At 34.1% G+C, this 12,709-nt stretch overlaps 3 protein-coding genes across 7 annotated transcripts; 2 read left to right on the top strand and 1 right to left on the bottom strand.

Moving 5' to 3' along the window:
* The first annotated feature begins 94 nt into the window (after nucleotides 1–94).
* On the top strand, nucleotides 95–3,375 carry LOC145960991 (mitochondrial glutathione transporter SLC25A40). 3 transcript variants are annotated; one of them, XM_083080758.1, is made up of 9 exons: nucleotides 95–236; nucleotides 318–439; nucleotides 631–778; nucleotides 1,753–1,919; nucleotides 2,006–2,140; nucleotides 2,243–2,405; nucleotides 2,527–2,723; nucleotides 2,804–2,885; nucleotides 3,073–3,375. In XM_083080758.1, exons 3-9 carry the CDS (start codon nucleotides 661–663, stop codon nucleotides 3,318–3,320), a joined length of 1,110 nt encoding a protein of 369 aa, XP_082936884.1. In that variant the 5' UTR covers nucleotides 95–236; nucleotides 318–439; nucleotides 631–660; the 3' UTR covers nucleotides 3,321–3,375. The 3 variants fall into 3 exon arrangements, with proteins under 3 accessions (XP_082936884.1, XP_082936883.1, XP_082936885.1); XM_083080757.1 differs by having other exon boundaries at nucleotides 318–778; XM_083080759.1 differs by lacking the exon at nucleotides 318–439 and having other exon boundaries at nucleotides 95–317.
* Nucleotides 3,376–4,572: 1,197 nt separating this feature from the next.
* Atpsync (ATP synthase, subunit C) lies at nucleotides 4,573–8,186 on the top strand. Of its 3 annotated transcripts, none has more exons than XM_083080766.1 (5): nucleotides 4,573–4,729; nucleotides 5,249–5,360; nucleotides 5,538–5,639; nucleotides 6,253–6,358; nucleotides 7,401–8,186. In XM_083080766.1, exons 2-5 carry the CDS (start codon nucleotides 5,316–5,318, stop codon nucleotides 7,562–7,564), a joined length of 417 nt encoding a protein of 138 aa, XP_082936892.1. In that variant the 5' UTR covers nucleotides 4,573–4,729; nucleotides 5,249–5,315; the 3' UTR covers nucleotides 7,565–8,186. The 3 variants fall into 3 exon arrangements, with proteins under 3 accessions (XP_082936892.1, XP_082936893.1, XP_082936895.1); XM_083080767.1 differs by having other exon boundaries at nucleotides 4,590–4,757; XM_083080769.1 differs by lacking the exon at nucleotides 4,573–4,729 and adding an exon at nucleotides 4,877–5,006.
* A 152-nt stretch (nucleotides 8,187–8,338) lies between these two features.
* Nucleotides 8,339–11,696, bottom strand: Ada3 (transcriptional adaptor 3). The gene is made up of 2 exons (XM_083080756.1): nucleotides 11,450–11,696; nucleotides 8,339–11,361 (listed from the first exon to the last, which is right to left on the bottom strand). The coding sequence occupies exon 2, from the start codon at nucleotides 11,243–11,245 to the stop codon at nucleotides 9,908–9,910; it is 1,338 nt and encodes a 445-aa protein (XP_082936882.1). The 5' UTR covers nucleotides 11,246–11,361; nucleotides 11,450–11,696; the 3' UTR covers nucleotides 8,339–9,907.
* Between the last annotated feature and the right edge of the window lie 1,013 nt (nucleotides 11,697–12,709).

The raw sequence follows: 12,709 nt of genomic DNA, 5'->3' as shown, positions 1-12,709 counted from the left end.
ATGCGTCAGCCAATCAACTTGCCATATTTTCACAAGAACGAGAAATTGATTGGTTCATTTTTCCGCGCGATTTCATTAGCTGCATTCTATCTAGATAGGCCTTTAGATCCGATTGAGGTTATTCCGGATTTTTCTGGGTCAATGTAAATCATATAAATTCGAAAAAAAAGAAGAAGAAGAAAACCTTATCTCGAGAAATCAATCAGTCACTGTCTAAAGAGGATAATAAGGTTCTTGTGAGTGAAACAAGATTGATCTCCGTTTTTAAAATTCCAAATAATTATTGACATGTGATGACACGGAACCGGCAATTTCAGGTAGATGAGCATATCATTGCAAATCATGGCCGAATCATCGACATTCGCGAAAGATTGCAGAGATAAAGCGTTACTGGCATGATCAGCTGATGCAAGAAACGTCAAGCACGTGTAAGAGGAAGGTTAATTAAAACATTGCATACACAATTAATTTTGTTAATTATTACGTGACATGCTATAAAAAAAACAAACCTATCGCGATGTCACGTGTGCTGTCTTCGTTTTGTTCCCGCGATATTTCGCGTCGATGACGACTCGTTTTCAGAGTCTCCCTCGAGAAAATTTTGTATTATAAAGTGTGGGTTTTTTAAAGCGTGCACGTGTATGAAAAAGACATTCTACAATGAATAAACTAGGTAACGTATCGTTGAACATTGACTTGGACGATCCAAGATTTCGCATTAAACCGTACCAGCAAATTGTAGCTGCTTCCACTGGTGCACTCATCACATCGGTGTTTGGTAAGTTCCTCTTCTAATACATTGATATATTTAATGAGAATATTTATTGCTTTATACAGGGTGTCAGGGCAATCTCTTCCCCCCCAAAAAAAGCTTGTAGCTTACCTCGAGAGCTCTTCAAAACACTATAATAAAGTATTTTTTCATGGAGTATTTTTCGAGTTATGAGGCTTGAAATACTCTCTTAATTTTACATAAACCATAAAATATCTGGTAAAATATTCATTTTTCGATTATCTTACCTTAATACTTTTATGTACAAAATAATGAGAGAAATCAATTGGTGTAAAGAAAACACATAATTGTTTTGAAAAAAAAAAAAAATATATAATTGTTCATTGCAAATTACATTTTTTTTCTTCGAAACAATTATGTGTTTTCTTTACACCAATTGATTCCTCTCATTATTTTGTACATAAAAGTATTAAGGTAAGATAATTAAAAAATCAATATTTTACTAGATATTTTATGGTTTATGTAAAAATTAAAAAATTATTTCAAGCCTCATAACTCAAAAAGTACTCGATGAAAAAATACTTTATTATAGTGTTTTGAAAACCTCTCAAGGTAAACTACAAGAGCTTTTTTTTAGGAATAGATTGCCCTGACATCCTGTATATAGATACATTTTATATACAATGATATATTTAAGAAAAAGATTAGAGTATATTGTGTTTCATTATTTTCAAAATATCATGCAATTTTGGAATTGTATACTCTAACTTGATAAAAATCATAAGGGGTTAAATTGTTTTTATTCTATTATACAATTCTAAATTAATACAATATAGGTAGACTTTTTATATTTTTGAATTATATAAATTAAATATATAATTATTTATAATTATATATATTGAATCATATAAACATGTTTATATCAAAATTTAATTGATTATATTTGTGATGAATCTTTCAAGTAGCAAATTAAATATAAGTCCAAATGAATATTTATATATTTTTTATGATACTTTTAGTGACTCCATTAGATGTGGTAAAAATACGTCTTCAAACGCAACAGAAAGCGATGCTTTCAAACAAATGTTTTCTATATTGCAACGGTTTAATGGATCACTTGTGTCCATGTGCCAATGGTAAAATGCCCGAATGGATGAGAAGAAATGGAAAATTCAATGGAACATTGGTGTGATATAATTGTGTATAGTATAATTTTAATATACTGTTCAATATTTCAATCTCTCGATTATACCCATTTGTTTCCTTTTTTAGGATGCTTTGGTAAAAATAAGTAAAACAGAAGGTATAATATCACTATGGAGTGGCTTGAGTCCCACTCTTGTCTTAGCTATACCTGCAACTGTTGTGTACTTTGTTTCCTACGAACAATTGAGAATACGTCTCAAGGTAAAAATGCATTATGATATTTTTTCCTGTTTATTTATAAATATATGATGTAGAAATTTTTGACAAAATATATTATCATTAATGTTGCGATATTATTTTTAGGATATGTATAATAGAGAGTTTAGAAAAAGAGGCACCAATATGGAACAACCTTTCTGGATTCCCGTGTTAGCTGGTGGTACGGCACGGATTTGGGCCGCGACATTGGTGAGTCCATTGGAGTTGATAAGAACAAAAATGCAATCACAGAAACTAAGTTACGCAGGTAGGGTAAAGAAAATTAATAATGTATGAAATTAAATATGAAATAAATATATGAATATGAAAAAAAGAGAGACAGAATGCTCGATGAAGTTTTAACAATTTCAATCTTTTATGCATTCTAGAAATGACACAAACATTGAAAACAGTTGTGAGATATAGTGGTATTTCTGGCTTATGGATGGGATTGAGTACAACTCTACTTCGCGACGTTCCTTTTAGTGCTATATATTGGTTGAATTACGAGACCATAAAGAAGATTTTTTACACCTCACAGCAGACTTTTACTTTTAATCTGGCAGCAGGTGCTGTAGCTGGAGCTGTATGTATTTTTCATGAAAATGTATCTCATTATTATATATTTTATATATTATTGTTTCAACTGCAACACCACTGTTACAGGTAGCAGCATTTTTCACTATTCCATTTGATGTAGTAAAGACGCACAGACAAATTGAAATGGGTGAAAAGGAAATTTATTCAGGTAAATAATATTATTTTGTTCAATGAGCACATTTTTCTGTAATAATTTATCAATATGAATTATACGTATTTGTAGAACTTTGCGTTTAGTTATCTTATATATTGGTCATAGAAATTTTCTAACACTAATTAGAACAAAAATATAAGCAAAGAAATTATATTGCAAAATATGTATTATGAATTTTTAGATAAACCTAGTCGAAGTAGCAATACATGGTCCATAATACAGAGGATCTATCATCAGAATGGATTAAAGGGTTTATACACAGGCTTAACACCGCGTTTGGTGAAAGTAGCCCCAGCTTGCGCAGTTATGATCGCGACCTTCGAACACGGCAAGCGTTTCTTCCAATCGTATAATGCTAGGAAAGCCATTGGATTTGAAATTGAACACGATGTACATTTATTGCAGCATAAACCAAGTAGTACAGAATGATGTGCCTGCCCATAGCAAATTGTACAGATCTACAATAAAGTTATGTTTTAATTTAGTTTCTTATTTTATATATAGTGTAATATAATATTTATTAGTTTAAAAACTAATAAATATTATATATATATATATATAATTTAATATTTATATTTAAATATATATATATATATATATATATATATATATATATATATATATATATATTTAAATATAAATATTAAATTATATATATATATATATATATAATATTTATTAGTTTTTAAACTAATAAATATTATATTACACTATACATGTTGCATAAAATAAGAAACCAGTATTGTAAGTTTATAAAATTTCAAACTTTTTCTTTTACATTAAAATTTAAAAATATTTAACAATATATAAGCTTTTTTTTAATAGCCTATAACGTTGTTTATATATTATTATATATTTATATACATAATTGTGAACGATTTTGTTATTTTTATATATTTTATATCAGCAAGTATCAATCTGAATAGATTTTAAAGTGCACCCAGCAAACACCAAGTAACATTTATATAATTGTTAGTTGTAATTTCCCACTCAACAATATAACTGTTACATGTTATGTAACAGTTACATAACATTTATAGTTATGTAACAGTTAAATAACATTTATATAATTGTTGGTTGTAATTTCCCACTCAACAATATAACCGTTACATGTAATGTAACAGTTATATTGTTGAGTGGGAAATTACAAATAACAATTATATAAATGTTATTTGATGTTTGCTGGGCAAAATTGATTTGACACTCAGAATAGTACTTGATGAGTTTTGCTTATTAATAGAGGAGATCGACAGATAAATTTTAAATATATAAATAACAGATATATTTTATAGTAGACTATTTTCATTGATTTTTACTAGCAAACAATACATTCCACGTGATTGAATTATAATGATCGAAATTGGACAAAATTGAACGTTCGCATCGGACGTGTCATATCGCACGTGGCGACAAAAATATCGAATCAAACGAGAGACTAAAAATGATCGATAAATCCCCTCGTGCCTCCAGATCCACTTAGAACCTCGAAACTCGAATCACAACATTAATCAGGACTCCTGACAATTTTCAGAATCCCAAACAAAGGGGCTCGTTCATCCGAAAGAAACGTCACGGTGCCTCCACTGATCAGCTGATCGGCTGTCAACGCGCCGGCGCCGACGTCGTCCGCTCTCGGCCAAATTCGGTTGGTCGATAAACCCCTCTCTCGGCTCGGCCTCCGCGAATAGGTCATCGCACGGAAGTCGGTCCGTCCCGCTATCACGAGATAGGTCGATCCCTGGCTGCGCCAAGTGTCGCGGACGATTCGCACGCGCTCGCCTGCCCCTCATACTCGACTCAACATTCCAAGGGCCGTCTCTCTGCGACACTGCTCCCTGGTAAGTGCGACCGCCCGCTGCTCGGCAAGTGAGTAGAAAGGTGACGAGGGAAAAAGGGACGCGGGGCTCGACGACCCCGAGTCCGCGGTAACGTCGGGAACGCGAGGATCGCCCCGGCGAGTCGGGTCGCTCGCCTTTTTATTCACTCGCCGATCGATCCCTCGGCGGAAGAGGGCCCGGGGAGAGGGAGCGCGGCCATTTTCCACCTTGTAACGTGCGTGTCGCGAGCCTCGCCGGTCCGTTCCTTGTCCTCGGGGTCGTCGCGATTCGAGTCGACGTACGGCCTCCCCCCAGGAGCTGGTCGCGGACGAGGGGTGGGTCCTCCTCCCTTCCTCGAAGGGAGGAGGACCCATCTCCCTTTCACGAAAGCGAGAGACGAAGAGCGTTACGTAATTCGCTCGCTCCACGTCTCGTCCGCGGCCAGCTCTTCGGCGAAGGTCGCGAGGGTGGTGGGTGGAGGTGGTGTCCTCTCGCGAGGAGGAGTCTAACCGAGCGTATTTTCGGATTTTTTCCCCGCAGGTTCTGCCCGTCTGCGCCAGAAGTCCTCGAGTCCACACACGGCAAACAACCGAGCAAAAACGTCATCATGTACGCCTGCAGCCGATTCATCGCGCCTGTCGCCAAATCCACCGTGAGTAGAAAAGGGGGAAAGGTCGAGCCGAGGGAAATCCACCCCCTTTCCCACCTTTCGCATGCATAGTACACACATATATAATATTATATATATGTATGTGTAATATTATATAATGTCTCTGTCCCCTTCCTCGCACCTCTCATCAAACGAGCACGTTTTCTCGTCTCGTTGCAGCTGGTCTCCGGCACCAAGACCTATCTGCGGCCGCTGAGCAGTGCCGTGATCAGCCACAGCCAGTACTTACAGCAGAATCAAATTCAGACACCCGTCAGTTTGGTGAGTGGACTGGTGTTGGCCTCTTGGTTTCCCCTCGCCCTCCGTACATTGCATAACTTTTCGAGATCAAGGTTATATAAGCGTCTCGTGGCTTCCCCAGGGTGTCTCGATAACGAGTTGGAGCGATTTTCGGGATCTCTACCGGGTCTTTGTGTCGGTCGGGAAAAAAAATATAGGTCGCCATTAGTCGCGTCTTTGGGGTCAGAGCTTTGCGCAATAATTATATGGAAATGAAGACGCGCGGATGTTTTAATTAGATGTCGAGTATCATCGCTTCTTATCAATTTTTTTTGAAGGCTCGATAGTGCTCGAATAGTTTCCAAGTCATGAATTTCGACAGATGTGCGTATGTCTTTTTTTTTTGTATTTTTTATAACAAATTTTGATCAATGATAGTGTTACTTTGATTATTAATGCAAAGATTAGGGGAATTTGTTATTAAATATTTGAGTCGTACTCTGGAATCGATTTTTAGTTGGTGCGACAGAGATCATGAAACAAAATTTGTTGTATCCCTGAAACTTTATATCGAAATTACAAGACAAACCTCTTGAAGACAAAGTATTACATCTATTTTATCTTTATATCTAACTTGTGTGATATTTTGGTGCAGTCACCAATTGTGCGTAGCTTCCAAACTTCGACAGTCAGTCGTGACATCGATTCCGCTGCGAAGTTCATTGGTGCTGGTGCTGCCACTGTGGGTGTAGCAGGATCTGGTATGTATCTGCAAAAGTATATAATTATATCAATTGTCAATGAGCATAATTTTGCATAATAGCATGATAGATAGCATTATAAAATAATAGAATCTGTAAAGTAATAGTACACATGAGACATATTTAATGAACAATTTGAATTGATTGTATAAAAATGTCTCTGCAATTTTTATCATGTGATGATTACATGTGTAATTTGAATTTTGAAGTAATTACATTCACTACATCCAACGCATGCACATAAACATGCTCTCTATTAATAACACATTCATATCTTTCCTATAAGTGTTCTTATAATTTTCAATATCTTCCAAATAATTGAAAACTTGTTGCAATTTTATATATCCTTTTTTTGTGCTTTTTTTTAATTTATCAATTTATTTTATACTTATTTTCCTTCAGAAACATGATACATTAACACGATATTAACATGATCTATTAACTTTTTTTTATATATGAATATGCATGAATAATAAAATATAATTGTTTAATTGATAAAAAAATTGTAGAATTAACGAAATGTAAATTAATAGCATGTGTTTATTTTAATTTCTTGTTTAAGTTTGTTGTTTTTAAAGAAATGTTATTCCACATTATAGGGGTTGGTATTGGTCTGGTTTTTGGATCCTTAATAATTGGTTATGCACGTAATCCCTCCCTGAAACAGCAAGTTTTTAACTATGCTATCCTTGGATTCGCGTTATCCGAAGCAATGGGCCTCTTTTGCCTGATGATAGCGTTCCTCATACTATATGCCTGAACCCGACTCTCTCCTTGGACCAGATCCTCATTCCTCATGGAAGTGAAGTTGTTGGATTTTTTTCACCTGTCATATTTGTGCATGATCTATAGAAAAATGTCAATTATTCGATTCACATTGTTTTAAAGTCCCGTTAAGTAATATGCATGTGCATAGATTGTTATGTAAAGCATCATATATATGTACAGTGTGTCGCAAATATCAGTATCAGCAATAAAATCCTTTACTCTGTTCACGAGATTTGACATGTATTCCGTAACAGTAGACGAATTGCCATTCCAGGTGCTGGTATTGGATCCGTATTCGGTTCGCTGATCATCGGCTATGCCAGGAATCCTTCCTTGAAACAGCAACTATTCTCGTACGCCATTCTGGGCTTCGCCCTGTCCGAGGCTATGGGTCTCTTCTGTCTTATGATGGCTTTCTTGCTCCTGTTCGCCTTCTAAGCCATCATCAATATCCGCATAAGAAATTGCTGATATAGTTTTAGTGCGTCACTGCCAAGGCAGCGTCGTCTGGCTCGATGGGGAAAGGCGGCGGCTGTCTCTGGTGCGCGGGATGCCATGAAATCATTAGAGAAGCTCAGATTTTCGTGGTTCGGTGGGGTTGCGACGGCGCGGCAATGAACAAGAGTTATAATTAAGAGCTATTGCATATGTAATTCCATGTCATCGTCCGCGGATCGTCTCGGCCCCCTTCCAAGTCTTCAGCTTGTTTGTAATCATTTCATGGCCTACTGTCTCATGTAGCGTATAAACTCACATTGTTATAAAAATAATGGATTTCAGTGTAACGAAAAGAAAATGAATAAGACATTATTGAAAGTTAAAAGAAAAGAAAAAAAGCGACAGCCTCATCCGCATACCTATGCACACGCACGTAGGTATTTACACTCCGTTATAATATTCTACGCGAGCTAGAGTACACTTTTTCGAAAAGATCCTCTTGTCACCTTAAAGGGTTCATCATTGTTGTGCCGTCGCGTACGCACGTTGTTAAGGTAACTCTTGACGATAAAAAAAAAAACTGTACAGTGATACCGAATAAACATCTTTGTCGTGAAATGGATTTTTACAAGTATTTGTTTGCACAATTTCCTCTTCTGCCGCCTCTCTAGATTCGAAGATATTTTGTAATTCCGAAAGATAAATTGAATCTGTTCTTATATACACACGATTATTTAAATTATATATAAAAACATAATTTTTCTGCATAATACATAATAATATATTACTCTTGAGTATCTAAATATTCTTGAAACATAAAATTTTGTCTTGAAATACTTTCATGATAGCGGTTCTATGTGTTCGCAAAAGTGATAATTATAAAAAAAAAAGAGTATAGCTATAAAACAGTATATCTCATTTTAGCCATAATATATATATCATGTATTAAGGAGTAATTTATTTTTAATTAAGATATATCTATACTTAATTATATAATTAAATTTTAGCAAGCCATATTCTAAGCAACAAGAGTTATAATTCAATGGTACGTATAAGCAATGTGCGTGTTATGCGCTTGAGATCTGAAAATAAATGAAATTCTTAATTTTTTTTGCTTTATTAATCAAGACCCATAGATATGTACAACTTTATAAGAGTTTAAAGATGCTGGTATTATATTTCACAAGTTTGTTGACACATATACTCAATTATGACTGCAGTTGAGTCTTAAAATGGGTTTACTAAATTGTGATTGTATAACAAAAACATACTCGAAACTGTATTTAAATGTATTTAATCTAAACTGTATATATGCATGAAATGTAATATCACTTACAATGATAAAAACATCATTAAACATTTGAAAAATCATTATAAATATAACAAAACTAATATGTCAAATTAAAGTCATTGATGTAAAAATAGATGTTATATTTACTTCTCACATCAATCCTCTCACATACATATAGATGCTTGAATGTTTAGAATACATATAATTAGACTTGTATTTTGATTGTTCAAAATAGACCCCTATTTATTAAATTTATTTATTCCTATATATACTTAAAGCGAAAGTCATTCACTCTGATTTTCATAATTTACTACTGATTTTCTTAATTTTAGCCTCGTTTGACACGCACACGTATAGGCATACATTTGAAATATATATATGTACATATGTAAATATATATTTATATTTTATTTAAATATTATAAAATCTATATTATACAAAACTCTATGCTAAAAATCTCCAACTATACTAAAAGAAGATGACGTGTAACGTGGAATATCAATAAAAATTAGTACCATGAAAAATTAAATAAAACAGGAAACTGCGAGTATTATACAAGTAATCAAGTTTTTTGTATCTCTTTCTTTCTTGCTGACAATTTAACTTCTATAAAGTAATAAATTTATAAATACTTTTTCAATGAAAAAAAGATCTTTTGTGTGTCATTCATATTAGACTTCTCTTTGCATTAGGATCTATGAATTAATCTCACAATGTTTTGTGTGTGTTGAGAAAATATATATGTTATAATATATATATATGCTAAATTTTGGTACGTGTAACATGAACGAGAATTCTAAATTTATGTGTGCAATTTAGTTTTCGCAATATATAATTTCTCTATATTAAATCCATGCATTTTTAAACATAAAGAATTAACAATGTACACGTTCTGATACTATTATCATATTCCTACATGTTGAATATTTCTTGTGATAGATTGAAGGCTTTAAATCTGTATTATCTGTGCGACTATAATATATGTATATGTTTAAGAAATATTCCTATATTTTATTCCGTCTTGCTGTGTAAAACCTATAGATTCTATTAAATTATTTGGTAGCATTTAATTGTTCTAACAAACTCTCTCGTTCCCTTAGACACGCCCATGCTTTCTCCTGATCCTTTCTCGTCAAGGTTTCCTTACTCTGCTTGGCTTTAGTCAATTTCTTATAATGTTCTACCACCTCGTTGTCCGCGTTGCTAATTTTCCGTTTCAATGCTTGCCTCTTACTTTCCTCCTGGGCTAGATTGAACAATCTCTTCAACTGTACAACATTGTGATTGGACAATGCGGAAAGTTCCTGTTGACATCTCTTAATCTCCGCGAGAATCTCATCGTCCTCTTGATTCTTTTTCTGCGCATCGGGTTCCAAGATCCCCTGCTCGACCAATTCCTTGTGCATTCGTAGTTCCAAGTTGATGGAATTCTGAATGGTCAGGTCCCTCAAAACGGGTGAGTCCCCATCTCGGAATAATTTATTCTCCGTATTATTATTCCCGATGTACACCTTCTCCTCCAGAAGCGCAGAGACCAATCGCTGGGTGAGCGGCCCCGCGATACCGTTAGTCTTCTTATCGCCTTTGGATATCAAGTGGGACATGTCTGTACGATTCTTCCTCTTTTCCCTGTTTGGATTTGCCGCGTCTTCCTCCTGCAGCAAGTCGTTGTGCGCCCACATTAAGCTATAATGACGACCCAAAGGTGGAATCTTCTTGAAGTCGCTTATGTCACTATGCGTAGCGATCAATTCCTCCAACAATTTAATATCATCGGGCATGATGTCGGTGCAATAAGGATCCACCGATGCCCAGAACTTATTGGGCGTATCATTTTTCGGTAAAAGCAGCTTTGGCGCATCCGACTTAGATCCCTCTATTCTTCCAATTTCGTGTACGTTCGATGCTACCTGACTGGCTGAACTTCTCACCGCTCTCTGCGTGTAGAGTTTCGTGTACAGAGGTGGTTGACTCTTAGCGTTCACCTCCTTTGGCTTAAATTTCTCCTCCCGCATTTTCTTAAGTAGAGGTACGCTCTTCCCGCTTTTCGACCTTCTGTCTCTGCGTTCTTCTGCCGACGACAAGCTAGCAATCTCGTCTTGAAGAGTACGATGTCGTACGACGACCGCTGACAGGAGCATCTCCAGTTCCAACTGCAACGTGTCGAGGTCTTCCATGCCCACGCCCTCCTCCGCTGAACGTTTTAGAATGTTGGTGTATCTTGGCAGATGTCGACTATTGTCAACCGTCTTAAAGATTGCCTGGGACGTTGTTGGCTCCGATGTCTCGGAATTCGTGTCGTTATTCACTAGAGAAGACTGCGCAGTCTTGCCAGACTCACGTACCTTGACAACAGCCTTCTTAGAACTCTGCTTTCCTTTTCCTGACATATTTCAAATACAAAAGAGAGAGTCAGCGACGAGAAATAATCAAGCTGTCACTTGACAAGGACTTTTGTTAGGTGTTAATTAATTTGGCGAGGCTTCAGGCAGATATCATGTTACATCTGTAATTTGTAAATGATTATTTAACATTCGTCAAAAAATCCTCAGAAATTATTATCGTCAAATTATAAGTGCCATCTTAGTATTTACCTCGTCTTTGATTTTGAGATATAAAATATATTTTGATCGCATATAAATAATAACAAAATTAGTGTAGATTACAGGTTATAATTGCCGCTAGTAAAGTATCCCTGTGATGTGTTCCACCAATTGCTAGCGATAGATTGTGCACAACTCATAAATGTTGTGACTGTCGTTACATGCGTACAAGCCTTAAGGCCGTTTCAGAGACTGTGCATCATATTGAAGACTAAAAAGATTTTTTTTTTTTTTTAGCTGAATTAGTTGCAATTCAGAATTTATCTTTTTTATTTCACATTAGAAAGAAATATATATATATATATATATTCCAGTCAATTTAGCTAAAAATAACAGATCTAATGATTGAAATTTGACCAATCAGAAGAAAGAAATTTTAGTCCCTTTTGTTGATTTGTTTTGTTTTCTGATTATAATAATCAAATTCAAAAAAAAAATTCGAAAAAAAAACAATAGATATTCAACTTATGTGATAAAAATCCAGCTTTTTTTTCTCACTCTTTACATTCATCAAAACAAATAATTTTTTTTACTTGTGACCGAGAAATAAAAGAAAAGATTAATATATATAATGTATATATATACGTATACCTCAACACACACATACATAAATTTTACATTTTTAATTATATATGTATATATATAAAATTACTAAATTATATTTTACTAATTAAAACAGAAAAACCAAATTTTTTTAAACCTAGATAATTTATATAATTAAACATAATTTATATTATCATATGTTTATACTACAAACTGCTGATAAATTATAATTAAATTTATATAACAAGTTGTATATATGATTTGTAATTATATACTAAAACGCACGCTAGTATTATACCTCGGCACAGAGATTTAATACCATTTATATTTGAAATCACTAATATATATTCTTAAAACTCATCACTTTAATCTTTTATTAATGTATAAGAATATGAAATATTTTTCATTTTTATCGTTTTATCATTAAAACAAATTTCTCTATTGCAATTTCATATGCTATTAAAAAAATTTACTATCAGCATCTAATAAATAACAAATCAAAATAAAGTAGAGAAAAGTTTATCCACAAGTACAAACTTGAATAAACTTTTACACAAATATTGAAAAATTCTTTTATCAATTCTAGAAACGAATACAAGAATTTATTATAAATATATAATAAAAATCTTTAAGCTTTTATGTTAACTCTTCATTTTCTTACAAGCAAAATTTTTTTCAAATTTTTCCAAAATGAAGGGAGGACAGAGT

The sequence above is a fragment of the Camponotus vicinus genome, unplaced genomic scaffold (genome assembly GCF_025532165.1).
Source record: "Camponotus vicinus isolate PSW18456_S1 unplaced genomic scaffold, iyCamVici1.0 SCAF_10, whole genome shotgun sequence".
Classification (NCBI taxonomy): Eukaryota; Metazoa; Arthropoda; class Insecta; order Hymenoptera; family Formicidae; genus Camponotus; species Camponotus vicinus.
The sequence above is the reverse complement of the archived record's forward strand: the minus strand, read 5'-3'. Positions and strand labels throughout refer to the sequence as shown.